The sequence below is a fragment of the Phocoena sinus genome, chromosome 15 (genome assembly GCF_008692025.1).
Source record: "Phocoena sinus isolate mPhoSin1 chromosome 15, mPhoSin1.pri, whole genome shotgun sequence".
Taxonomy (NCBI): Eukaryota; Metazoa; Chordata; class Mammalia; order Artiodactyla; family Phocoenidae; genus Phocoena; species Phocoena sinus.
This window is the reverse complement of record NC_045777.1, coordinates 79,880,766-79,907,850: the sequence shown is the minus strand read 5'-3', so window position 1 is coordinate 79,907,850 and position 27,085 is coordinate 79,880,766. Positions and strand designations below refer to the sequence as shown.

The 27,085-nt window shown below is 52.4% G+C and overlaps 1 protein-coding gene across 7 annotated transcripts in view; it reads right to left on the bottom strand.

Annotated features, from left to right (window-relative positions):
- DTX2 (deltex E3 ubiquitin ligase 2) overlaps positions 1–23,140 on the bottom strand; it is a 33,893-nt gene extending 10,753 nt beyond the window's left edge. Inside the window, exons 1-5 of one of the 7 annotated variants that reach the window (XM_032605236.1) lie at positions 22,965–23,140; positions 21,620–21,784; positions 10,242–10,598; positions 7,682–8,318; positions 1,319–1,419 (exon numbers count right to left, since the gene is read on the bottom strand). In XM_032605236.1, coding sequence (XP_032461127.1) covers positions 1,319–1,419; positions 7,682–8,318; positions 10,242–10,509 — 1,006 coding nt within the window. In that variant the 5' untranslated portion in view covers positions 10,510–10,598; positions 21,620–21,784; positions 22,965–23,140. Of the gene's footprint in view, positions 1–1,318; positions 1,420–7,681; positions 8,319–10,241; positions 10,599–16,224; positions 16,417–20,932; positions 21,477–21,619; positions 21,785–22,964 lie in introns of those variants that run through there. The other 6 variants (XM_032605241.1, XM_032605237.1, XM_032605242.1 and 3 more) reach the window with 6 other exon arrangements.
- Positions 23,141–27,085: the final 3,945 nt, after the last annotated feature.

Sequence of the window (27,085 nt, the reverse complement as noted above, 5' to 3'; positions counted from 1 at the left end):
AAAATGGGAATCAAAGTTCCTCCCCCACAGAGTTGCTATTGGGATGAAATGAGTTACCACACATGCAAAACCCCTAGTCTTTCCTCCTTAATTATGATGATTTATTATCTCTGTCGGCAGCTGTACACCAGGCCTCATTCTATTCCTTCCCTCTCACAACCAATCCAACCACCAAGTCAGAAGCCCTTACCTCCATCTACGGCCACGACCCTAGTCAGTGGCTGGCCCACCTGAGGCATGAAGTCCAGGTCCACAGGGTCTCCCTGCCTCTAGGCCTGGTCCCCTCCAATCCCCCCTGTGCTACCACAGTGACTCACCCAACACCCAGTCTGGTTAGCTCACTCCTCTGCCTCCATCTTTAAATGATGGAGGCTCACCAGACTCCTCAGTGTATCTTCAGGTACGATTTTACATTTCCCATAAGTTAAAAAATAACTTTCAGTGGCTTCCTAATACCCGCAAGAGGAATTTTAAAAACAGTTTGGGGCTTCCCGGGTGGCACAGTGGTTAAGAATCTGCCTGCCAATGCAGGGGACATGGGTTCGAGCCCTGGTCCGGGAAGATCCCACATGCCGCGCAGCAACTAAGCCTGTGCGCCACAACTACTGAGCCTGTGCTCCAGAGCCCACGAGCCACAACTACTGAGCCCACGTGCCACAGCTACTGAAGCCCGCACACCTAGAGCCCGTGCTCCACAACAAGAGAAGCCACTGCATCGAGGAGCCCGCGCACTGCAACGAAGAGTAGCCCCCGCTCACCACATCTAGAGAAAGCCTGCGCGCAGCAACGAAGACCCAACGCAGCCAAAATAAATAATTTATCAATTAAAAAAAATAACAGTTCAAAGGTGTAAGGTTAACAAAAGATCTAGAGAGACACAAAAGCACTTACTCAAAATGTTAACTCCAGCCAAGAGTTCTATGAGTTCCCCAGGGGGCCCCCTTAGGGAAATGCCTAAAGCATTTGGGGACAGCAAAGTGACTCCTGAACCATAATTCAAGGCGATGTGAAAACGTAAAAGATGGGGAAAGGCCACACCAGGGCACCCACCGTCATTAAGCATGACCCGCCCCCCCGCCCCAACACCGAGACAAACGAACAGGCACCCAGGCTCACCCGCTGGGGGATACACCATCACTGAAAAAAGGCACCGCCCCCCAAGGAGCCTCTCTGGGTTTCCATGAGAACACACAGGTGTAACAAGACCCCTGCCCCACAATCTCCTCCCCCTACCCCACGCATTCCCCCCTGCCCCCAAGTCCTGGTCCTGCCAGACACAGTCTGTTCTGGAACCTGGACCAGGGAGCAGCCTGCCTACCTGCGAGAGCTTGCTGGACCCTGCTGGGCTTCGACATCTGCACGGGCACCGTGGCAGGGGCGCTCCTGGGGCTGCTCACTGGACCGCTGGGCAGGGAGGCACTTGGGGAGAAGAGAGGGCAGAGCTTAATGTGCGGAGACGACTTAGCAGAAACAGGAGCCGGAGAAACACCGAGTGAGGAAGACACGGGTGCTGCCGAGGCCCCTTTGTGGTTTCACTTCCCGCAGCTGCCTCTGTACAGTGAGGGCTTCTGTTTTTCTCTTTTTTTAAAGAAAAGATCCCGATGAAGAGTATCTGGAAGGAGGAGCAAAGAGATCTGATGTTCACTCCTCTCAGACCCAAACTAACCAAGAAAGAGAATCTGAATACTTGATGTTAAGCCAGAGGCCGGCCCGCCATCACTTCCCCTGTGAAAATCAAGCGACAAAAGTCAAACTCCAAGTTGGGCCTTGGGGAGGGGAAGGAACCGTAGGCAGGGAGGGGGCAGCGACACGAAAGAACACTGCTGGGGATGAACCTCATCTTTTTACAAGGTATCGAGAATGAAGCTTTGGCTGTCAAAAAACGTTCTCCTGGACAATCGGAGACTCTGAAGACAAACCTAAAAGAATTATGAACTCACCAGCTTCATCAAAAGGAGGGCTCTGTGGCTCCCTGCAGAGCGGAAGTCCAGCAGAAACCACTCTGAGTGGTCCAGACCAGTACCACCAGTAATAGGAACCCCAAGAGAAGACGCTCCGAGAAGGAAATAACACCCCTCTTGTGGTTCTTGCCAAAACAGCATAACCTCAGTCCAGTCATGAGAAAACGTCTGACGAACCCAAATTAAGGGCCATTCGACAGGAGGCCACAGGAGGAGGAACAGGTGGAGGAGGAGAAATGACAACTGGATGCAAAGTGGGATCGTGGGACAGAAAGACAACTGCAGAGGAAACACCGATGAAAGTGGGAGAAGTCTTTAGCTAACAGTCCTGCACCAGTGGTGAGGCCCTCTCTGGTTCTGAGCCGCACCATGTTTACGAAAGATGTTAACACGAGAAGTCAAGTAAGGGCGGTGGGGAAACTCTGTACTATTTCTGTGACTTTTCTGCAAATCCCAAATTAGTTCAAACTACAGGAAATTTTTTTTTCAATGAAGGTCTTGCTTCCCACAGTGACTAATTCCAGGTCTCTCACTTGGTTTTAAGCCGTTATATTTTTAAACGGTAATAAACCCGTGCCATTATGGTTTCAGGGAGCCCTGCCCTGGGGACAGCTGGCGTAGATGGCCCGCCATGCCTGCTACCTCCTCCCCCTCCCGGTGACTGCGTCCTCCAATCCAGCACTGCCCATGTTCAAGGTGACGCAGTGGGAAGGGTTTTGAAACCCTTCCACGCAGTCCCTCCACTGGAGCTCCCCAAGGACAGGCCCTGGGCATGTTCCTCTCTGTTCCACTGGGCCCAGCCTGGATCCAGGAGCTGGGAAGGTGCTCAGGAAACGATGGACGCCTCCAATCTGCTGTGCCACCCTTACAACGGTCGGCAAACCAGCAACCACCTGGTTACGGCAAATGCTTCTGGAAGCTGCCCAGATCCTTCCCTACTGCTGGTCTGGGGTCACGGGTCCCACTGGTGGACACAATAGGGAGCTGCTGGTTCTGACCCAAATCAGAAAATTTCACACTGGCTGGTACTGGTTTTCATTTCTGGACTATTCTCCCCAAACAGAATAACCTGTGCGGCCACGCTTCCTGCCACCCTTATCTACCCTCAGCCCCAAGAGGACAATGGAACTGGATCAGGGCGCTCTGATGATGTGGGAGGCGGGGGGGGTGGGGGGGGGGTTAGGTGTGTAGGACACTAGGGCTAAGGTTTTGGCCCCGCTAAACTCCGTTTAATTTGAAGCCACGCCCCACGTGGCGCCACCTTCCTGAGCCTGTTTCTTCAATTCTCAGGTTCTAGAAGTGAAGAATTTGAGAAGATACAGCCCTTGGAGGCATCCTTCATCTCCCAAGCTAACCCGACAGGGAGCACTAAGCTTCAGCCCATAGCCAGGAAGCTGGAAAGCTGAAGCCTGGCTCTGCCACTGCACTGGGCTACTCAGTGGGCATCACTGGCCCAGCGGGGGTCCGAGAAGCGGGATCCTCCCTTGCTGGTGAGAGGCACGTATCTGAGGGAGAAGGCCTAGGTTCTAGAGCAGAAAGCAGACAGGCAGTAAGGCTTCCAATGAGCAGCTCACCCTGGAACTGGGACCAGGAACCATGGCTAAGTTCAATCTGCTTAGGGGTCTCACGATGTTGTCACTTGCCCTGCGACCTTCCCCAGCTCCTCCCCCATGCATTTCTCTGCTGTGATCAGAAGGAACAGAGCAGTAAAAGGATCCAGTGGGTCCCAAGATGGGGACTCTCAGGGATGGACAGAACCTCAGAGGTCGCTGATCTCCCTGCACCGTCCTCTAAAGGGCTCAAACTGGCAGAGTGTTCCCCGACGTGGGGGCACCATATGCCCATGAAGTGCCCTTCCGAGAGTTCCCTCTCACCTGCCTCATGCACCCGTCCCACCTGCTGGGTTCCTGGCTCTACCTACTAGGCCCTCCCTGCCTTGCCTGTCTGGGACCGTCTCCAGGAGCTTCCAAGTGGAGCTGGGAACACGAGACAGGAAGATTTCTAGTCTTCTCCGCAGACAGGACTGGACAGTCCCAAACAGGGGGCAGAGCTAGAAGGCTGGACAGTGAGGCACACAAAGCCTTCTTCCAGCTCCCCACGAGCTGCCACCCACCGGGGAACCTCTGAGCATGTGCAGTACAAGAAGCGTACGATGTGGAACCTGGCGACCCCCTTCCAGTCCCCGCAGCGCTTAAAAGCTGGGTGCCTTGGTGCATGTCGAGTCCCCTGAGCTTTACTTTCTCTCTCTGTAAGATGCAAACAATTCCCAAAGGCCCCCAGGGTGTCTGCGAGGCTCAATCTGCAGCTCGGTCCAAGTGCCCACTGTTTCCTAGGTCTGAGCGGAGCCAGGTGGCTCCGGGAGGGCTGCAGGGCCCTCAGCAAGTCCGGAAAACCACAGCCCTATCAGAGCAAAAGGAAACTTCAGAAACTGACCCAATTCTGTAACCTTCAGAGAGGAAAAGAGAGACGCGGAAAGAGAACAGAGTGCAGCCGAGGGCCTACGGCGAGTCAGGGGCAAGGACCCACTGGAACCCAGGACCCCAATCCCACAAGTCTGAAGAGCCTGGCCGATACTGGGAGGGAGTGGGGTGCTTTCAGAGGCTGGGAGAACAGCAGCAGCAAGAACAGAGCTGACGAAAGCAAGCTGAGAGCCGTTTTCCTAGGCCGGGTTAGTGCAGGGACTAAGCTCCCCGAGGCCTAGCCACACCAAAGCTGCAATGGAGGGCTGGTCCTAATCACCACCCCGAGCCATCGGAATGCTAAACCAGCCGGCACACCCTCTATTACAGAATCTGTGCGTGACACATTTTGGAAAGTCTTCCATCCAACATCACTGAAACACAAGTTTTGGTGCTTAAAGGGATAAACTTCAGCTACTAGGAAATTTACTTAAACCCAGTGGCTCAGTGACAAATCACGTGTCTTCTCGATGGCTTACTGCCTACTCGGAAAGGCTCCTGGGGCAACAGGCAAATCAGTCAGCCAAGGTTTTACCCAGATTGAGCAAGAAGTGATTTGAAACTATGTGGGTTACAAAAAAAAAGAAACCACATGGGTTCCACAAATTTTGATTTCACTGACTCACATGTCCTTCCCAACAGCTACCAGTAAACACTTTCTCCTCCACACACGCAGTAACCTTCACCTGTTGCTGCTGCCATTCACTTGGCTTTGAGAACTATATCACAGCCGCTAGAAGACTAAGGTGCCAGGTGTTTTCAAATCCTTCTGGCCCTGCTGGGTTAAGAGGTCAGGGATTTATTAAACCCCCTCTGGCTCTACAACAGCCATTAGAGAAGGGTTAACTGCAGAGAACCACACTACAAATTAGACAGGAGAACACCGGCCCCTGCGAGTGAATGTCACCCCTCCCAGCTCCTGAAGAGCTGCAGGAGGTCAAGGTGAACACCCCCTTCAGGCGGCAGGTCCCTTTGAGGCTGTTTCACCTGCCAGAGCCTGCTGGCCCAGCTCCCTCCTGGTTTACAACGCAGGGCAGCAGGGTAAGCGGCAACACGCACGACTCAGCAGCAAAGGTAAGGCCGTCTGGCCCGGCAGCCTTCCATCCTATAACTGGCCTGGATGGCACTGACGGGACCCACCTCAGTAGCCTCTTGGGCCCTCAGGCTGGGGAGGGGAGACCAAAGAAATATCAGGGGAGACTGATGGGCGCCCCATACCAAAAGAAAGCAACAAAGCCCATGAAGTCGCCTGGCTCAATCCCAGCATCCCAGCTCTAGAACCAGCTAGAAACTTGCCAGTTAATTTGTAAGAACATAAGCCCCAGGAGGCTATGCAAAGCCGACCTAGTCATAAAAGCAGCTCCAACCTTGCTGATAATCCTTCTGGGCTGGCAAACGTGACATGTTTTTCTCTAGAACAGACTGACTCACATACTGGAAGGGGCCTCACAGAGCACTGGGAGGGGCCTCACAGAGCACTGGGAGGGGCCTCACAGAACACTGGGAGGGGCCTCACAGAGCACTGGGAGGGGCCTCACAGAGCACTGGGAGGGGCCTCACAGAGCAATGGGAGGGGCCTCACAGAGCACTGGGAGGGACTGGGTTGGCATGGAGCCCAGCTTGCTTATGTCTCTGTGCAAGCCCACAGAGAAGGCCCAGGCCATACCTCCCTGTGTTCCCCATTCCCAGAGAGATCTCAGATCCACGTGCCCCAACTCCTGGAGGACACGTAGGAAGACACCCGGACCCAGGGGGCCCATCCCCTCCTCTGTGTACTGGCGGCTTCTGCGCACACCCCTCAGGACGCCCTCTGCCTTCCTCTCACTCTGCCTTTTAGACAGCTTCAAGAACTCCACGTGGGGAGTTCCCTGGTGGCCTAGTGGTCAGGATTTAGAACTTTCACTGTAGAGGCCCGGGTTTGATCCCTGGTCGGGGAACCATCCCACATGCCACGCAGCATGGCCAAAATACAAAAAAATAATTATTAAAAAAATTTTTTTTCAAAAAAAAAAAAACTCCACATGCCCCACAAGGGGCCTGGGTTTGATCCCAGCTCTGCCACTTCCTGGCTGTGCTGCCAACCTCGTCAGCCTCCATGTTCTCCCCTGTAAGCTGGGGACATCCCCTACCATATGGCCATTGGGAGGATTCACGAAATCTCCCACACAGCCTGCTGAACAGGGCCCGGCTATAACACGTGCTTGGTGAGTGACAGCTGTCACTGTCTTACCGAAGCTGGAAGGGTCCTCTGAAACCTAAGTAGAAGAAATACTAGAGGCCTGAGAAGCTGCCAAGGAGGTCTCGGCCACACTGGGACGCTTCAGCCCTCCCTGTGGTCAGGTGGGCTGGCGGGCGGGCTTGGGTGAGTGATGTGGCACCGAGAGGCTGACTCCCTGGGAAACAGGGAGGCCACAGGCCTACACATCCAGTCCCCACCCGCCCAGGCCACCCTCTCTCAGAAATCTGCCCCCATTCCGGCTAACGCTCTGAGCTCTCAAAATGTTCTCCAGGCCCCAGACCCTCAATAATAATCGATGATGAGGCCCCTGATCAGTGACAGGTCTCTGAGCATCCCAGATGCACCCACCACTGGCCACTCAGGGGTTTCCCCACTTTAAAGTGCCATCTGGTCTGGACGGGGCCCATTTCATCATCTCAGGGTGCCCTATGAGACGGACTGTACCAGCACAGCAGCTGCCCTATGTCACCTGCTGCCACCCCCAACACGCTCAGCACTTTGCTCTCTCCTCAACCAACTTTTAAGCACCAAAGCTGGGCTCACAGCCTTCCCTGGATGAAGCCGTGGGCTCAGGGAGAGGGCTGAACCTTCCATGTCTGTGACTCCAGGGCCAGGCACACAGATGGAGTCAGAGAAATGTCCTCAGGTACCCGGCCCCAGCTATGTGGCACACAGGCACAGCCAAAAGAATCTTTAACTGTTCAGAGAGCCCAATTCTCCTGGGTCAATGAAAGGATCACTGGTTTTAACCCATGGGGCAACTACCAGCACTCAAGTGCCAGAAGTCAGGTGGGCTCCCCGGGACACAAGGCTGTGGACAGCGTGGCACCTCAGCACCACGTGACACGTGCAGCGCTGGAGCATGTGCAAAGGGGATGACGCAGCAGGGACAGCCGAGGAGGCAGGTGCCGAGTCTGCGGGCATTTTGGGGGGAGTCTTCCCAGCTAAAGAAGAGCAGAAACCCAAGCCCGCTAACAAGGCATGCGGGTGGACAAAACGACCGTCCGCGTAACGCAAGATACCTGGCTGCGCCAGCAGCGGACAGTCCTGGGGGCTGCTGCTGAGGTCCCAAGTGGGAGAGGCTGGAGCGGTAGAGGGGCTGGTTCCCCAGGGAGGGCAGCGCCCCAGCCCAGAGGTTGGCGGTGCTCAGCTTGGGCGCAGACCTGGCCCCAGAGAGTGAGGGCTTGTTGTACGGAGAAAAGGTCTGGTGGGCCCCCAAAACAACGGCGGTCCTGTGGGGTGGCTGGGGGACTGCGTAGGCAGGAAGGTTGGTCATGGAGTGGCGGTAGCGGCCTGACACGGGGCCGGCTGCGCCGCCGCCGAGGCACTGATGGCAAGAGCAGGCCACTCCCGTGTGGCCCGGTGGGGCGATGACAGTGGTCGCTGGGTATGGGGGCCCTGCCTGGCGCCGCACGCTCCGGCAGAAGCTGGAAGTCTTGTTGGTCTGCGTGTGGGTGGCACAGTTGATGGTGTAGTTGTACCCCAGGGCAGCCAAGTCCACGAGCTGGGCGCCCCTGGCCACCTGCTGCTCCAGGTAGTCGCAGACGCTGGCTTCATACGCCGTCCAGGAGCCGTCGTCACTCAGCCACTCCCAGACGATGCCCCGGCCCGGGGCCGAGTGCTGGGGAAACAGGTGCCTCCGCACAGCCCGCATGGTGCCTGTTTTAAAAGGAGCGTTGCACATATAAAGTTCATCTGCTAGCCACTCACCACCTCCCCAAAAAAGGGAGTTTAAAAATTCTTTTTTTCCTACAACCAAAATAAAACAACACGATCACGGTGTATATATGGTCATGCTGCTGTCTGACCTAAAGGCTGGCATTGACTATTCTCTCCAAATTTGGGGTGAAGGGTAGAGAGCTCTCTCTATGCAAAGAAACTGTGGATCAAAGGGATCAAGGGGCAGAGAGGGACCAGCGCTTCTCAGCAGGAGTGAGGGATGCTGGACGCTTAGGTCAAAGACCAGCTGTGGCTCAAAATAGTCCTAAGGATGAAACCTATGTAGCCTGACTTAAAAAACTGAAAACAAAATGTCTGAAGAAAATTAAATCATCCATAATCCAACCACCAAGAGGAAAGCACACGACGTATATCGTATATCGTAACATATTCCTTCCCGTCTAGTCTCCTAGGCATGTATGTTTAGGTGCAGCTGGCAATCATACTGAAAAATTTTCCTGTTTTCATGTATTATGCCATAAGTATTTATTATGTCTCTAAAACTCTGTAAAACTCTTTATTAACTGTTACACAGTTCTCTTACATGGATGTACTTAGATTCCTTTGGACTTCCCAGGTAGCAACTATTAGCAAACACCTGTGGTTAGCTTATATTAATAAACCAAACCTGACGATTCAGGAGAGAAAGACAATTTGGGCCATGCTTCCAACAGTACTTGTCAAAAGGTGATCACTGCGATTACCTTCTACCTGGTCTCCCGACCTCAGCAGCCAGTGGGATACTCTTAACCCCCAAATCAGATTACGTCACTCCTCTGCCCTAATCTTCCCAGGGTTCCTCCTTTCAGAAGAAAAGTCGAAGTCCCTCAAGGGATGGAAAAGCCCTGAACGACCTGCCCCTCCCTCCTTATCTATCCCCAGCCCTTCCTGGTGACCGGGCCACCCAAGCTCAAACTTCAAAACGACCTCTCCCTGTGCTTTACACATCCATTCCCTGATAAACACTCATTGCTACCTAACTCATACACAGTTCTGGAATCATTTATCTTGTGCGCTGCCTTTCTCAGTGACTGCAAACATCATGAAGGCAGGGACTTTTATCTGCATCCACTGCCTGGAAGCCTGAGTCCTCACACCCTCGAGGAGGCTGCTACAGGGATTAGAGCAGGAGTCTTCAGGCTCGGCACTAGTGACATTCTGGGCTAGTAATTCTTTGTTGTGGGGCTGTCCTGTACATTGTGGGATGTTTAGCAGCATCCCTGGCCTCTACCCACTAGATGCTGGTAGCGCCCCACCCCATAGTCCTGACCATCAAAAATGTCTCCAAACATTGCCCCCAGCTGAAAACCACTGATTTACAGGGATAGTGCACAGCTCTGGGAAGAAGTTGGTAGCCCCATTCTCAGTAATACTGAGCAAAAGACACACACACGCGCACACACACGCACACGCATACGCGCACACACACGCACACACACGAAAGAAACATGAGTGCACAGGAGAGTGAAGTAACTTGCTCATGTGGCACAGCCCTCATACAGGAGCTGGAACCCGTCGCCAGGCCCTCTTAACTAGCATGGTGTGCCACCCCCATGCCGGCCGGCCTGCTTGCCTGCCTGCTGCCAGCGAGACCCTCAAATCCCTGTGGGTGGAAGCAGGCATTTCTGGTTTGGGAGACAAGGGGGAAGGGGGCTGGAACAGCCTCTGCACTGTGTTCCCAAGGCACCCCGTACCACTAAGGAACATCTCACACTGCTATCACTCCCACCACCCGCCTTCTGACCGTGTGCATTTCAGGGGCAGGATAACACTGAGAGTCAATTCTGTGACCCCCAACACCTAGCACGACGCCCAGCCCGAAACAGGCACTTGGACACATACTCGAGGCAGGAAGTGCCTTACCAGTGTCCTGGCGGAACTGCGTCCAGCTGGGGAGGTCGATGATATAAGGAGCCAGTGAGGGGTCGGCCTGGCCCAAGGGGATGCTGTGGGCCAGGCTCCCCAGCCCGAAGCGCTGGCCCTTCTGCTGGACAAACTGCTGCTCGATGTAGTTGCAAACAGTGGCACTGTAGGGGTGCCAGGTGCCCAGCCCGTCCTGCCATTCCCACACGGCCACTGCCACTGGGCTGGTGTACACCTGAGCCAGGGAAGGGCTTGGGGCCATGGCCATCTTCCCCAGGACTCCCTCTGTTCTCCCCACCGGCTTCAGACCACTCTGGGCTGCAGTCTCAGGTTCATTGCCCAGCGCTTCCAGGAGACCTGAAACAAGACAGACACGCAGTTACCGACACACACGGTGGCCCTACCAGAGTTAGTCTCAGTGCGGGGGGTGGGAAAAATCGTGCTTTTCCGCAGTCACTTTTTTCCCTAAAACCTTCAGGGCATCGTGAACCAAGCACCTAATCCTGTCTCTTTGCTCAGGCAGCCAGGAAGAATTCGGAGTCAATCAAGCAGCCTCCTTACCTCTGCAAATGTCCAGGAAGACACAGTGGGTGAATTCTGGGTGCTAATCATCAGCCCTGCTTCTGTCCTTTTACCGATAATTTCCCTCTGGCCCAACTACTAAGTGTATCCTCTTATACTATATGTATTTTCATGAGTCACCCCAATCCTTTGTGGACTGGGGCCATCATGACCCCTTATACCTTTGTGAGGACGCCACACAGGTTTCCAAAGCAGGTTTGTTTGTGAGATACATATTAACACCTGCTATGCTACAGATGAAAAAAAAACTCTCTCTCAGAAAGGACCAGGGGCTCAAGGACAGCCAGAGCTGCGACTCTAAGCATGGGTGGGTCCTAGCTCTGTCCAGGTCTCCAGGCTGCCCTGGTTTCCTGCACCATTAACCCACAGAGGGCAGGCCCTAGATAGACATCAAAATCCTGTGGATGCTGAAGCCCTCCCTCTCTGGCCTCCCTGCACCCCACTCCCTGGGCCTGGGCCTTGCTGATCAGCGGTCAGCTGCAAAGACTTTACACCCATCTCCCAAGACATTCTTCTCCCAGTCACTCCCGCCCAGTTACATCACTCAGGGTTTTCCCAGGCCATCTGTCACATGAACTTCTCCTCCACGGCCCCGACCAGAACTCTAACGCCCACATACACATATGGCGGTCCCTGTCTTTCTGCCCCCTCAGAAGGCAGACACCCAGCGAGCCAGCCTTGTCCACAGCCACCTCGCCAGCCCCAGCACAGGCCGTGTCATGTAGCACGTGTTATACACGGATTAGCTCAAAGCACGACTGAATGGAGGCAGATGAAGACTCTACGTGCCTGCAGCTGTTTGAAGAAGAAAGGGGGTCTGTGGAAGCTCCTAGGGTGAGAGAGGAACAGGGCCAAACAGACTGACAAGGCGGTATTTCTCCCACTTTATGGACAGGAAAACAAAGAAGTCAAGGTCTTATTGAAGGTCACACATACACTGGTAAGTGGTAGCACAGAGGGCAAACCCAGATCAGCTGGCTCTAATGCCCATTTTCTTAGCGAGGAAAGCTCAGCACGAGCTCTACCTTGGGCTCCGCCTAAATAAACGTTAAAATCCTATGGATGCTTAAGCCCTCTCTAGCCTCTCAGCCTCTCTGCACCCCACTTACTTAGAGAGGGGGAAGGGAGAAAAGGGAAAGTGGTGGGGGGAGGGGAGGAAGGGAGAGAGGAGCCTGCATCTCAAGCTGTGAGCACCCTCAGCTGTTACGTCCACATAGGGCCCTGGTGCCAACAGGGCTCCCAGTCACATCATCTGCTCCGATGCCCACACGATCCCCTTAAGTACAGACATTGAATTTTGTCCCTGTTTTGCAGACGAGAAAACTGAGGCCCCGGTGGTTTTGGTGACTCACTTTCATGGCCACTAATGAGGCTGGGACCCTGCCTGGGCTTTCGCTGCTGTCCCTGAGATTGTACTCCTGCAGGGTTTCAGTGAGAAGGCCGGTACCACTTGCCCCACAAGGAAGGCAGAGCTGGAGCAGCAGGTGACAGGGAAGAGGCACAGGCTGTGGTGCCCACGCACCGCATACCCACTGCACTCTAAGCCCTCCTGTGTCACCTGGTGAAGGCACCTAAGCCCTCCAAGCCCGATTTCGCTTGGAAGTGGACATATCAACCTCTATTCTAAGTGCTTTTCTAGGGGATTCAGATGGATAGGTGTGTATAAAGCACCCAGAACAGCTCCAGGCACACAGCCGATATCAGCCAATCTTGGCCTCCCTCCCTTTCCCTGCTCCCCTCCAACCCAGCACCTCCCACCCCTCATGTCTAGGTGAGCAGTGGTGGCCCAGGGCGGCACTGAGCTACCCGGCCTGAGAACACGGGCGATGAGTCAGGCCTGCAATAACTCTGAGCACACATAGTGGGGCCAGGGCCACCCCTGAGCTGCCAGCCGCTCCAACAGAAGCACACATCCCGCCATGGAGGATTAGACCCGGGATGCCCTCGAGATGGCTGGCGAGCTTATAAGCTCAGCGCCTGCAACTAGAGGCCTCTGGACCCACATCCAGGTACAAATCACAGGACTGGTTTCAGGGCCGATTACTCCTGAGCCCAGACTTTCCCCCGGCACCTCCTGGCAGGCGTCACTCATCTCTCGGGCAGCAGGGGCCTCCCATGTACCAGCGCACGTGGTATGTTCCAGCATGTCCACACACCCCCAGATGAACCAACTCGGATAACTCTGCCAAACAGCCTGAGAACTACACTCGAGAACTTCAGCTAAGCTCTTCATGAACGTGTTTGGCCTACAGACCGCAGGCACACGACGGTCCAGGCTCTGTCAGGGTACTAGAGACCCAGAGATGAGAAAGACACAGCACACGGCCCCTCCACGACCAGCCACTGTCCCCACTAACACCAAGGCCTCCACCTTTTGTCCACATGCATCAAATTCTAGCAAGTGTCAGAACATTCGGAGCCATTTCCCACCTCCCAGACATTGATCCTGCTGGTGCCCATGTCCAGACTTCCATCCTCTCTGCGCCTAAGCCCCCAGCAAACATGCCCATCCTTCCAGACTCAGCCACAGCACCCCGCTCTGAGCCACACCTTTAACAGAAAGTGCTGACCCCATCCTCCTGTGCGTCCTCACTGCATTCTCCATTTATCCAAACATACTGCATTTATTGGTTTCAGTATCTGTCCCCGCTCTCACCACCCCCCAGAAAAGGAACTCCTTGAGGGCAGAGCTGGGGCTGACCCAAAGCTGGGGCTGCAGCTCGTCAAATGCCTAATATCCCAGAGGGTCTAAAACACACACGCCAAAAGAGAGGAGCACCTTCTGCTCCAGGCGCCTGGGGCACACTTGGCGCGATGCCCAGAACACCCACTGATGTTCCCCTGGAACGCAGCAACCATGCACACGCAGCGGCCGTGTCAATGCACCCATTCTCTGTTACAGCCTCAGCCATCCCCAAGCTGCAGTTCAAAAACCTAATTTGTTTCGGCTCCTAATGACGGGCCTATTTAGGGTGCTCTTAATTATGAAAATTGTTATTATTCTAATTGGCCATGGGAAAACAGCCTTAGTCTGGGGGCAACCTAAACACTTTATGATAATGGAATAAGGGAATTCTTAAATAAATTATGGTACACCCCAATGATGGAATACGAGTCTTGAAAAATGTTTTTAAAAGGCTTTCAGACCTAGGATAATGCTGTTGACAAGTTAAAAATACCGGATATGTAACCATATACGCTATATGCTCTCAAGCGGGCGGGTGTGCCATTTACTGAGCACCTACTATGTGGCACGCACTCTGTCTGGTGCGCTTGCCATCCAGCTCTCTCAACCCTCAACTGACCTTGAAGGTAAAGATTATCCCCATTTTACAGACGTGAGAACCAAAGCCAAAAGCAATTAAGAATTTACTCAAGGTCAGATGGCCAGTCTGTGACACCAGGTTCTAATATAAGCTAATTTTTAAAAGGTGGGAAGGAACAACTCTGACATTTTACTAGGAGTGATGGAGTTATGGGATATTTATTCTTTACCTCTTTCTGTACTGGCAAATGTTCTACAATGATCATATTACTTATTATGATCGAACCGAAGTTATTTTTAAAAAACTGTATCAAGGGCTTCCCTGGTGGCGCAGTGGTTAAGAATCCGCCTGCCAATGCAGGGGACACGGGTTCGAGCCCTGGTCCGGGAAGATCCCACATGCCGCAGAGCAACTAAGCCTGTGCGCCACGACTACTGAGCCTGCGCTCTAGAGCCCGCGTGCCACAACTACTGAGCCCACGTGCCACAACTACTGAAGCCATCGCGCCTAGAGCCCATGCTCCGCAACGAGAAGCTACCACAATGAGAAGCCCGTGCACCACAACGCAGAGTAGCCCCCGCTCACCACAACTAGAGAAAGCCCGTGCGCAGCAATGAAGACCCAACACAGCCAAAATTAAAAAAAAAAAAAAAAAATGTATCAACAACTTTGACCACGAGAAAAACCATCCTGACTTCTCTTGCATTCTCTTGTCAGATTTAGCCACAAACGCCTGTGCACAGCCCCACGGCTCCGAGGCACAGAGGGACGCTACTGTCCTACCAGAGAGGGGTTTCACACAAAGGAGAAAAGTTGCATGTGTCCAAGAGTCTTTCTATTCCCAGGGGATTTACAAAAGCTTTACAAGAAGACCTGAGCTGATGCACGAATCTGAGTGAAACTCATCCTGCCTGACTGTGGGCCTCCGGGTAGGGGAACCACACAAATGGATCCCTTACAGTTGCGGCCTCCGGGAAGAAGGCCCCGAGCGTGGCCTTTGAACTGGTGCCCAGACTGGGCAACTGTCAATTTGCCAACATGTGAGGACCCGTTTCCTCCCCCCAAAGCCCACCGAAATACAGAGTGGCCTGGCCCAGGCCTGAGCTGGGCAGTTCACCCTTGGCTCCATGCTCGGTGATCTTGGGACAGTCACCTCCCCTTTCCTGGGCTCCACTGCTCAGGCGGTTGGATGGGTTTTCCAGCCTCTCATAAGCAGCAGAACCCTTTTCCAAATGTGACCATACGCTGCCCATAGATACGTAAAACGCAGAAGAGTGGGGTGCTCTTATGAACACAAGGGCTGCCCTCCATTCCTACTTCCTGAGAGGTCCAGGAAGCTGTTGTGCGGGACAGAGGCGTTCTGAGGGGCACGGATTGGAGACCAGTGAGACTGGGTGGACTTCACACCCTAGTTCCATGCTGCGTCACTTTCAGGTGCTTTCCAAGAAGCATGGGCCTGCAACTCCACACTCCACCAGCTGACACGGTGCGCATGACGGGTAAGCAGAGCATGACCTTCAAAGACTTGTTACAGGGCAGCCGGCCACCCGGGCACTGTCAGAAAGCCTTCCCACGGAGATGGGAAAGTCAAATACTGCACACAAACACAACAAAGAAATGTTCTACTTTGCTAGACATGTTGTTTTTAATACAAATTTAAAACAATGGCCTATTATTTTTTTGCCTGTTAAAGCAGTAAAAATAATTTCAGTACTCAGTGCTGGCGAGAGTACCCTGAGATGTCACACTTCTGGGACGGATAAACCCTTTCCAGAAAACAGTTTGGTAACACGTATCAAGAGGTTTAAAAATGTTCACTTGCTTTGACACGATCATTAAAAAATCTATCAAAGGAGATGAGAGAAAAACTTCAACATAAAGATACTCCCCACAGCACTATTTTAACTCGGTAAAAGAGAAGCAGAGAGAAAACGCAGTAGAAACGGAACCAAAATGCTAAGGACTGCCTTGGAGTGCAGAAACTATTAGAGACCTTTGGTTCAACTTCCTTATATATCTGAACTTTTCACATTTTCTAAAGTGGGAAACTATTACTTTTCAGAAACAAACCGCTACAATGCCCACCACTTTCAAAAGATCGTAAATATGAAACAAACCCCACCACTGTTACTTACCATCATTACTTCAGACGGCTGCTCCCGTCCCAGTGGAGTTTCACTAACAGGCCTGTCAAAGTACCACAGCACCTCCTTGCCAAGAGACACCATGTCCCACCCCTGAGTTCCAAGGAAGTGCAAAAAACACACCATCCAGGTGCCCAAACTATTACAACAGGGGAGCGCTGCAAGGTAGGGCTTTTGTCTAGAAAAGAGATGGCTTACGCTGGTGCCACCCAGGCCTGACTAGGCTTCTGAGAGATGGAAGGAACTACACATGATTTGTCCCTTGCACGTGGGGCTGCCAGAAGGGAAATAACTCCTCTTCTGGCTGGTGCCTGACTAGGGCCCTCCAGGGGCAGGTCAGAGCAGAATGTTCCAAATGGGGCTCAGAAAGCCACACAGTGGCCAGGGGGCAGGCCCCAGTGACCAACAGTTCCCCAGTGGGCAACCTCCTCCACCGGCACCAAGAGCCTGCTGCTCCTTCTTTGCCAGGAGCAACCCGACCACCCACAGGTCATCAGAGCCTATCCTGGGGCCAGAATGGGGGAGCAGCGGAAGCAGTGGCAGGCACAGTGGCCATGATCACACCAGTGGCCACCAACCAAGAGCTTACTAGGTACCAGGCACCGTGCTAAGTATAAGTGTTCTCATTTAGTCCTCACGTTCCTGAGCAAAGGGTATCATCTCCATTTTACAGATGAGAAAAGTGAGGCAAAAGATAAACAACTTGCCTGAGAAGCCACAGGTATAAGCAAACCCAAATCAGTTTGCAGAGGGATAAACTGATGTGGACAAATCAGCCTGCCAGATGTGTCTGCTTGACCTACTACACAGTTTTTAGTTTTTACAAATTGAGCCAATGTTTAAAAACTGGAATATCCACCATTAAAAAAAAAAAAAAAAATCCAGACTTCCAGCTTCTCTTGAAAACCAGAAAACCTGGCAACATTTGCAGGCCTGACCCAGATTCATTATGCAGCCAGCAACGACGAGCTGCACCACTGTGGTGGCTGGTACTACTCTCAAGGTTACCACAGTTACCACAACTCTCCAGGGCAGAGCCAGCAAACTTTTCCCATAAAGGGCTGGAAGGTACATATTTTAGGCTTTGTAGGACACTGGGTGTCTGTTGCAACTACACAACTCCACCACTGTAGTGTGAAAACAGCCAAAGGCCACACATAAACTAACTGGCGTGGTTGTGTCCCAGTAAAACTTTACTAACAAAAAAAGGCTGTGGGGCTTCCCTGGTGGCGCAGTGGTTGAGTCTGCCTGCCGATGCAGGGGATGCAGGTTCGTGCCCCGGTCCGGGAAGATCCCACATGCTGCGGAGCAGCTGGGCCCGTGAGCCATGGCCGCTGGGCCTGTGCGTCCGGAGCCTGTGCTCCGTAACAGGAGAGGCCACAGCAGTGAGAGGCCTCGTGTACCACAAAAAAAAAAAAAAAAAAAAGAGGTCCGCAACAGGAGAGCCCACAGCAGTGAGAGGCCTTGTGTACCACAAAAAAAAAAAAAAAAAAAAAAAAGAGTCTGTGGGCTGGCTTTGGCCCATGAGCCACGGTTTGCTGACCTCACCGTGGTCCCACTGAACTATAGCTGAGAAATACTTCTTTGAACCCGTTTCTCTATTGAAAAGTGGGAGAGTGCTTACGCCTCTGGCCCGTCTCCCCTATGACATGCCTGCCCTCTGTAGACATGTCAGTCTTTGCCCAACACCTGAGGGTGAAATACAGCATCCAACAGCACGGCAGGCAGCATGTGGAGAGGGCCACCCCCAGAGAAGCCCAACCTGCTTCCCAGAGCCACACCTTTCCTTGCATCAGGCAACTGGGCCCTGGCCTACCTCTCTTCTCTCCACCCTCCCCTGTGACCTTCTCATCTGCTCCCATGGCTTCAATAATTCCATGGACGCAGAGCATCCAGATCTTTCTTCAGATGTCCTGCCTGAGTCCCTTAAGCCCTCTGCTCCAGCCATCAGCAACTCCAGTGAGAGCCCAGAACCGGCCAGGCTGTTTCATGCCCCTCACCCCCCACCAAGAGTACCCATCCCACCTGTCCACTTACTCAATTCTTAATTCCCAGCCTGAGACTCTCTGCCCAGTGAAATCTTTCCTACATCCACTCCTGCCCTGCACAGAGAAGTGGCCTCTTCTAACCACCAATGTCCATGTGACAACTGAGTGCAATTATCTACTTGTCCCCTCCACTAGGGCACAGACTCCTAAAAGGCAAGGATTATGGTCAGGAAAAGATTTTTCAAACAAGGCACAGAACGCTGACTATACATGAAGAGATACATTTCACTGTGTTAAAATTAAGAATGGTTGTTCAACAAAACATGCCTCAAAGAAAGCAGAAAGTTAAAAGCTGGAAAAAGATATTCACAATAAGCACGAAGGATTAAAATCAAGGATATATAAAGAACTCTTACACGTCAATTTTCTTTTTAAAGTGCCAGGAACCCCACAGAAAAATTGCAAAAAAGTGAACATATAATTTACAGGAAACTTCACACATGCCAATAAACTTAAGAAGAGATGTTCGACATCAGGGCTCAGGGACACAGAAATCAAGATCCTAAAGATCCCATTTTATACCCATTCCACTGGCAGAAATAAAAAAAAGTCAGCCTATACCAAGTGTTGGCAAGAGTGTGGAGCAAGCGGAAGGCCTACATTCTGCTGCTGGTGGAGTGAAAACTCGTACAATCACTTCAGAAAAAGTCTAGTAACAACTACGAAAGTTGGACATTTATTCACCCTATGACCCAGCAAAATACCACCCCTCAGCTCATACCCAAGAAAACCTCTTGCATATGTGCAACAGGAAACGTGTACGGAAATGTTCAGAGCAGTCCACGCGTGACAGCAAAACTGGAAACAAGCAGGTACCCATCAACGGAAGATCAGATGCATAAACTGTGATTTGCCCACACCATGGAATATTATTCAATATTCAAGACAAATGAATCAGATGACATGCAATACTATGGACAAACTGTAGCGATATTTTTTTAAGTGCCTTAGGAATACACAGGTACTGTAAAACTACATAAAAATGAAAGTGAGGGGATAATGGTTATCTCAGGATGGGAATGGGAGGAAAGATCAAATGATTGGATGTGTATTTTGTTTCAAGATCCTGGCTTTTGTTGTGGATGGCTGAAATGCAGGAACTTACAACACATTAAAAATAATTTCGGAGGGGCTTCCCTGGTGGCACAGTGGTTGGGAGTCTGCCTGCCAATGCAGGGGACACGGGTTCGTGCCCCGGTCCGGGAAGATTCCACATGCCGCGGAGCGGCTGGGCCCGTGAGCCATGGCCGCTGAGCCTGCGTGTCCGGAGCCTGTGCTCCACAACGGGAGAGGCCACAACAGTGAGAGGCCCGTGTACCGCTAAAAAAAATTAGAAAAATAAAAAAAAATAATTTCAGAAACAAGTGAAAGCAAGCTGGGCGTGAACAGTGATCACTGTTTATTAATCTAGTTCTCTGTTTACCTGAGGTGAAAATTAAAACAAACACACAGAAGGGACTGTTTAATTCTCTGTACTCCAAGTGCCAAGCACAAGCCCGGGCACACAACTTCCTAAGCGTGTGTGCAATGAATGAGGGATGCTCCTCCCTCGCCCGTGGCCCCATTCCTGCCGGCCTCTTCGGTACCTTCAACAGCCAAACCCACCTTCCTTGCAGACGCCCCTCTCCTCCTGGATTCCCTGGCTCTGCACTGGCCCTCCTCCGCCTTCTCCCCCAGCCCAGCGGCTGCCCCGGCTTGCCCTCTCCTCGCCTCCTCAGACCCCGCTGCTAGCATCTGGTTGGGACCTTTCTGCCTCTCACCTTGACAAGCACTCTCTGCCCACTGGCTTCTCCAACTCCTGTCTCTCCTCGTCCACCCCAGAGGCAGGTGCGAGGTTGAGCTTCCCGATCCAGTTCTGACCCTCTCTCTTCCGCACCTCCCCTAGAGCTCTAGAAATAATGTTCACGTTCTGGCTGATGCTGAATGCCCATCACGGTCTGGTCCCTTCCTATCAACAGTAGCTGCCAGAGCATCTCTCTTCAGTACCCTCTTCCATCTACACCTTCCCCTCCCCGATCCATCCTAAAAAGCGTAAGTGATGAGCTGCCACCCCATATACCGCCAGTTTCCCCAACTCCGTGCCTCAACTTTACCCGGAATCCCACCCACTTGGCCACCCATCCTCAGCTGACCCACACTTTCAAGGCCCCATTTAAACACCTCCAGAATGCTGGGATGTGCCCACTTGAAAGAAAAATCCCCTCTTACCAACTTCCACGGCATTCGGTCTGTCCTCTACAGTTCCCTCTCTTTCACAAGACCCAGAGCAGCCAGAGGGCAAACTCCCCTGCCTACCTCCCCCTACCAGAAGCTGGCAGTGGTGTACGGAAACAGTCACGAAGAGAACAATCGAATCCATTCCATGCTTTCTAGCCAGGGAGCTCATCTGGCTCATTTCTAGCCATGGCTCATAAAATGCCCATCCTAGGACTTCCCTGGTGGTCCAGTGGTTAAGACTCTGAGCTTCCAACGCAGGGGGCTCAGGTTCGATCCCTGTTCGGGGAACTAAGATCCCACAAGCCGCGTGGCACGGCAAAAAAAAAAAAAAAAAGAAAAAAGAAAAATGCCCTTCCTGGAATTGTACTAAAATCCTTCTGTTCCCCTGAGCCTTGGCATGACCCATAAAAGCCCCCGCTCAGCCCCCTGCCTACCTTTCCAGGCTTCTCGGCCCCGCATCCACACGCTGTCGCTTCAGCCTGCTTATAGTGACCCAGACGTGCCAGGTTTCTTCACGACTTTGCGTATACTGACTCCTCTGCCAGGCTCCGCCCCCTACTTCCTGGGACCTACTCCTTCTTCACAACCTTAGCTGTCAGCTTCTGGAGGCTTCTGGACCTTCCCTCCTGGGCAAGGGTGGGCTGGGCTCCGCCCTGTGATTATCCACTCCTCAACATGTGTCACACTGACACCACCTTGTCACTGTCTACGGTTTGTTTATCTTTTCCACCAAACAATGAGCTCCTGGAAGACAGAACTTTTGCGCCTGGTCACTGTACCCCCAGCACTGGGCATGGGGCTTGACAAAAAGGAGGCACCCAGTAAAGGTTCAAGTAACAAAAGAAACTAAAATTTCCAGTTCAAATGCAGAAACCGTGACTCGTGTCCTTCATCCCATAAAGCGCGTCTGAAGGCGGAAAGCATCTTCTAAGACTGGTTAAACAGGAGAAGCTGCTGGCAGGAAGCCACCTGAATTTATCTGAGACAGTTGGCAATCAACAATCAACTCCCAGGGCTCACTTTCATCCTGGGGACCTCAAGTTCCACCCTCCCCAGTGCCCACTTTCTCTACTGAAAACCAGATTGGGAAGGCAGCAATGTCAAGTCCCCATGGCTCTCACCTTTTCTCTCTGGAGAGCTGGCACAAACTGTGCCTTCTTGATGGAGATACCAGATCCTTAGGAGGAATGACTTGTTTGAGTTCCCATCTTGATATAAAATTCAAACAACAAAAACCGGGCAAATCTGAAAGGCTTCCTGACTCAGCAACACGAATTCCAAGGCACCTTTGCCAACAAGGAAGAAGATGATCAGGTTTTAAATTGAGAAACAGGAGTTAGTGAAAACGAATACACAGATGTCCAGTCTGTGTGCTGTGGCTGGGGACTGGAAACCACCAGATTCATTTTCCAACAGCCTGGGCAGAGCAGAAGGTACAGTAGTCTCCCTCTGCCCACTCAATAACCAAGGGGATGGCTAAAAACAACAACAACCCCACAAAACAAACAAACACACACTAAGCCCTTCCACAGAAAGGCCTGAAAGGACTTCGAAAGCCAATCTGCAGTGTAGGTATCCAGGGAAGCAACACACCAGAGAGGGAAAAAATTTGGCCAAGGTCACATGGCAAATGAACAAGAAGCCTAGTTATAGTCATACTGATGGTTTAAGTAAAGCCTGATTTTGGTTACCCGAAAGACCACCTTCTACGACTCTACAGGAGCTAGGATAGCATGCAGAAATATTTTGAGTTTCTTAAGGGCCCAAGCGTCTCTGCACAAACTACTTCCACTGCTATTGGCACTTAGGGAAGAGGAACCAGTGTGGGGGACAGCAGCTGGCTGAGAAAGGGTAGTTTCAGGGGGAAAAAAAAAGCCTCCTAAATCCTTTACACTGCATATACCTTATGCCCTCCCCAAGAAAGTGACCCAGGGTCCCAGGAAATAGGCACTTCCTGGAAGTCAGACCCTACATGAGGCGAGTTAGGAGTTAGACTAAGGAGGCAAACTCCCCTGAAGTACAGCCCCTGGCTCCAGTGAGCCGTCCACCGGGAGGCAGACCCCAGCAGAACCCAAACGCTAACTAGGGCAGCCGGTGGCATTACCGCCTCCTCCAAGTCCTGTGAGAAAGGGTACACTCCCACAGATGGACCAAACTCTGTGTCTGCGCCCCTCCCCCTGCTAGCCCTTCGGCTTCCACCCCGGCGTTCACCCTCCCACCAGGTCCGGTGCTAAGCTCCCAGCGTCTCCCAATTCCCCCAACTCCCTCCTCCGGGACATCTACCCGAAGGCCGGTCCCCACAATCCCCTCCCCCTCCCCCGTCACCCCGGGGCTCTTCTCCGGCCTGGCCCAACCTTCCCTCACGCCCACGCCCGCCCCCTTCCGGTCCCAGATCGGCTCGGTCTCCCCCGCGTCCCCGGGACCCCAGCCCTGGCGACGAGCAGGTGGCCTGTCCGCCCCTCTCACCGAGGCTGAGGAGGGCGGGGGGGCAGGCGGACGACACCGCCGGGCTCAGGCTGCAGCCCCCGCTGGGCCTGGGCACGGCTCAGGCTCTGCCTCCCAGCCTAACGAAGAGGCAGCCAGAGTGAAACAGCGTCGCTTCCTTGCGTCCCATTGCGCATGCCCAGGACGCTGGGCCTTCTGGGAAACGTAGTTCCAGTGGAACAGCGGGGGGGCGGGGCTGAACTCGACGTTCACCTGTTTAGAGGGTATGTATCCCAAGAGAGCTTCGTGTCTAGCTGGGGAGACAGATACTTAAACATACAACTACAGGACTCCCCTGATGGCGCAGTGGTTAAGAATCCGCCTGCCAATGTAGGGGACACGGGTACGAGTCCTGGTGCAGGAAGATCCCACATGCCACGGAGCAACTAAGCCGTTGCTACAACTACTAAGCCTGTGCTCCAGAGGCCGGGAGCCACAGCTACTGAGCCTGCGTGCCACAACTACTGAAGCCCGCACGCCCAGAGCCCATGCTCCACAGCAAAGGAAGCCACCGCAATGAGAAGCCCGCACACCACAATGAAGAGTAGCCCCCGCTCACCGCAACTAGAGAAAGCCCGCGTGCAGCAACGAAGACCCAACGCAGCCATAGTTAGATAGATAGATGATAGATAGATAAATAGATAGATAATAAAAAATTAAATAAAAAAAACACACACCTACAATCTAGTAGGATAAATGTGATAAAGGAGTGAGAGCATAGAAGGGGGTGCCTAATGTGGGGGGGAGGTCAGGAAGACATCGCAAAGGAGGTGACATCTGAATTGGATTTTGAAGCCTGTATAGGGGTTTGCCAGATGGAATACAGGGAATCCCTTGCAAAGGATGAGAGATGTGAAAGTGCCTGACGCATTCAGGAAGCAGGGAAATGTTCTGTGTGGCCAAGGCAGAGGGTACATGGATGGGGTGAGGACAGAGAAAATGGATTAGGGTGTGGCAGGATATGGGGAAATGTCTGGGTAAGATTACGATGGACTCTATATGTCATGCAAGAAATTTAGGCCACTGGAGTCAATCGAAGATTAAGCAGGGGAATGAGAGTAGGCATTGCATTTTAGAAGGATACCCCTGTGGTGGGTGGAGGATAGAGAAAGGAGTGGGGAGACCAGTCTGGAGGTTGTTGTTCAGGTCGAAGGTGATGAGGCCTAAACCAGACTGGTGACTAATCTTTTGGGATCATAGACCTCCTGTAGAAAGCTAAAGAAAGCTATTCCCAGAAAAATGCTCAGATGTGTCCACACGTGTATATACACACATATTTTGCATACAATTCCAGGGGATTCAGAGTCCTCTGAATCTTGAACTCTAGTTGAATATCCTTACATAATCTAATGTCACTCATACTTTATCAGGGATTTGAGGAAGATTCAGATTGCTGGAGATGGGGAAAGAGCCCTCCCCCAACATTCAGTTCAAACACTTCATTTTATAGCGGAGGAGAGAGGGGGAGTAACCCACCAAAAGCTAGTGAAGGAAGAGAAGAAACAACTGCAGCAGGCCCAGTTTCTTGTACCCTAGGCTGGGTACCAGACCTGGGTCAGCTCCCCATACCACCCAGAGGTGACTTAGAGGACATAGGCTTTGAGACTGGGGAGGCATCAAAGTCAGGTTCTTCTAATTATGCCCAGAGCCAGCTCTCCATTGAGAAACGAAGGGTGGCGTTTTACCTGTGGTTTATACTAGATGCCTGCCGTGGCTACAGATTAGGATGGGACCACTTCCCTTCCCCTCTCAGAGCCTCAGTTTTCTCAGCCATAATCATTAACAACATGTCTAACTCACCTAGTAGGTGCTTCCCTCATTACTCCCATTTTAAAGATGAGGACACTGAGGACTTCCCTGGAAGTCCAGTGGTTAAGACTCTGAGCTTTCACTGCAGGGGGCCCAGGTTCGATCCCTGGTCCGGGAACTAAGATCCCACATGCCATGCAGCACAGCCAAAATAACTAAATAAATAAAATAAAAAGATGAGGACACTGAGGCTTAAGTGAGGACACAGAGCTTAAGCAATGTGTCCAAGGTCACATAGTTGACAGCTGAGAGCTGGTCTTTTTTTTTTTTAATAAATTTATTTATTTATTTATTTTTGGCTGCGTTGGGTCTTCATTGCTGCGCGCGGGCTTTCTCTAGTTGCGGCAAGCGGGGGCTACTCTTCACTGCGGTGTGCAGGCTTCTCGTTGCAGTGGCTTCTCTTGTTGCAGAGCACGGGCTCTAGGTGTGCAAGCTTCAGTAGTTGTGGCACGAGGGCTCAGTAGTTGTGGCTCATGGACTCTAGAGCGCAGGCTCAGTAGTTGTCGCACACGGGCTTAGTTGCTCTGCATCATGTGGGATCTTCCCGGACCAGGGCTCGAACCCGTGTTCCCTGCGTGGGCAGGCGGATTCTTAACCACTGAACTACCAGGGAAGCCCTGAGAGCTGGTCTTTATATCAAGGTAGTGTCTGACTCCAGACTTGAGCACCCCCATATGGCTGGCCTCACTGCAGGAAAGGTGGAGATGCAGATGAAATGGTCTGAAGCATTAGAAAAGCCTTTCAACACCCAAAAGATATTTTAAGTGTTTCCTTTTTCCTCAGTGAAGCACTGGAGTGTTTGTCCAAAACCCCACTGCACATACACGTAGACACTCAAATGGATAGAACAATGGTGAGAGGCTGGCTCGGAAGGTTGTGAAACTTAGGCTCTAGAGAGGGGAGGACCTCTAAACGTAGACTGTTGGAGCTCTGGGGAAGTCTCAGGGGCTCAAGGTTGAGAACCAGTGTGGGAGGCCAGGGGGAAGGCTGAGGCGAAGTTCCACAGGGACAGGAAGTAGGACACAGTCTGGAAGACTGGGTGCATGGGAGTGTCCTCCCATTAGGTAGAGCATGCTAGAAAAGTGGGGAGGTCAGTCAGTCAACCTCACGCAGAGTGTGTGGGGGGGGAGGGGTCGAACAGCCAGGTATGAGGCCCTGGAGAGATCTGGGCTAGAGATGGGGATTTTGGAGTCACAGGCGATGAAATTGAGATCACTTGGGAAGACCGCAGAAGAGGCGCAAATGTCAGTCCAGGGCTGAGGAATGCTGACTTTTGAAGGACAGATGAGAAGCAGAAGTGTCTGGGGAACAGGCTGGACTGGGGGACACCAGGTGAACATGACGGCAGAGAACCAAGGGGAGGGTTCCACGAAGCGGGAGCTCAGTGGTGACAGACACTCTGAGAGGCCCAACCAGCTGGTCCCCTGGTGGGGAGTCCATCCCAGAACCCAGGGCTCCTGCCTCCCAGTCTTGGGCTCTCTCATTTTTCAGTCAACCGGCTGATGTCCAGAAAGGTCCCAAACTTCTGACTTAGGGACAGGAAGGCCATTGGTGACCACACAGTGGCTTCCATTGAGAGGCAGGAGCTGAGGCCATGGAGGTTAGGAATGCAGTCTGGAAGCATAGGCAGCTGTTCCAAGAGCAATCTTTGTGTTCCACACATGGGAGGAGGAGATTGAAGGGGGTAGCAGAGGATAAATCCACACCTGTGGAATGATGCCACTTACGTAAGGATGCCCGTGGCCGTGTGCGTTTGGGAAGACGCTAGCCAACACGGTGACAACCAAAGGGCGGGAGGAACAGGTGATAGTCACTTTCTTTGTACTTTTCCTGTAGCATTTCACTGTGTCCCAATGAATAGTTTCCATTTTTGTAACCTGAAAAGAAAGACTATTTTTATTTGGGGAAAAGTAAAGAGTTCCGGTCGTGAAAAGAAGCGAAATAGGACAACAGCGAGAGGGAGAACGGGGGACAGGGACTTTGAAGTTTTTGGCAGGAGAAAGTGAGTGTGCTGTGCTCTGAGTCTGCAGCAGGATGTCCCTCAGGAAGCTGGAAATGAGGGAAACTGGTTTGGCCACTTGCAAACTGAACTTTAAGCCAATACACATAGCAGAACGGGGCTGGTTAAATAACCCTGGAACGCTAGGCAGAAAGAATGAGGAAGACTCACAAGTGCTGATGGAACTGGTAGCCAAGATCTATTGTTAAGTAAAAAAGGAACTTTCAGAGCAGAGGGTTAGAGTAGAATGGGCACTTTTGTGTGTGTGTGTGTGTGTGTGTGTGTGTGTGTATTT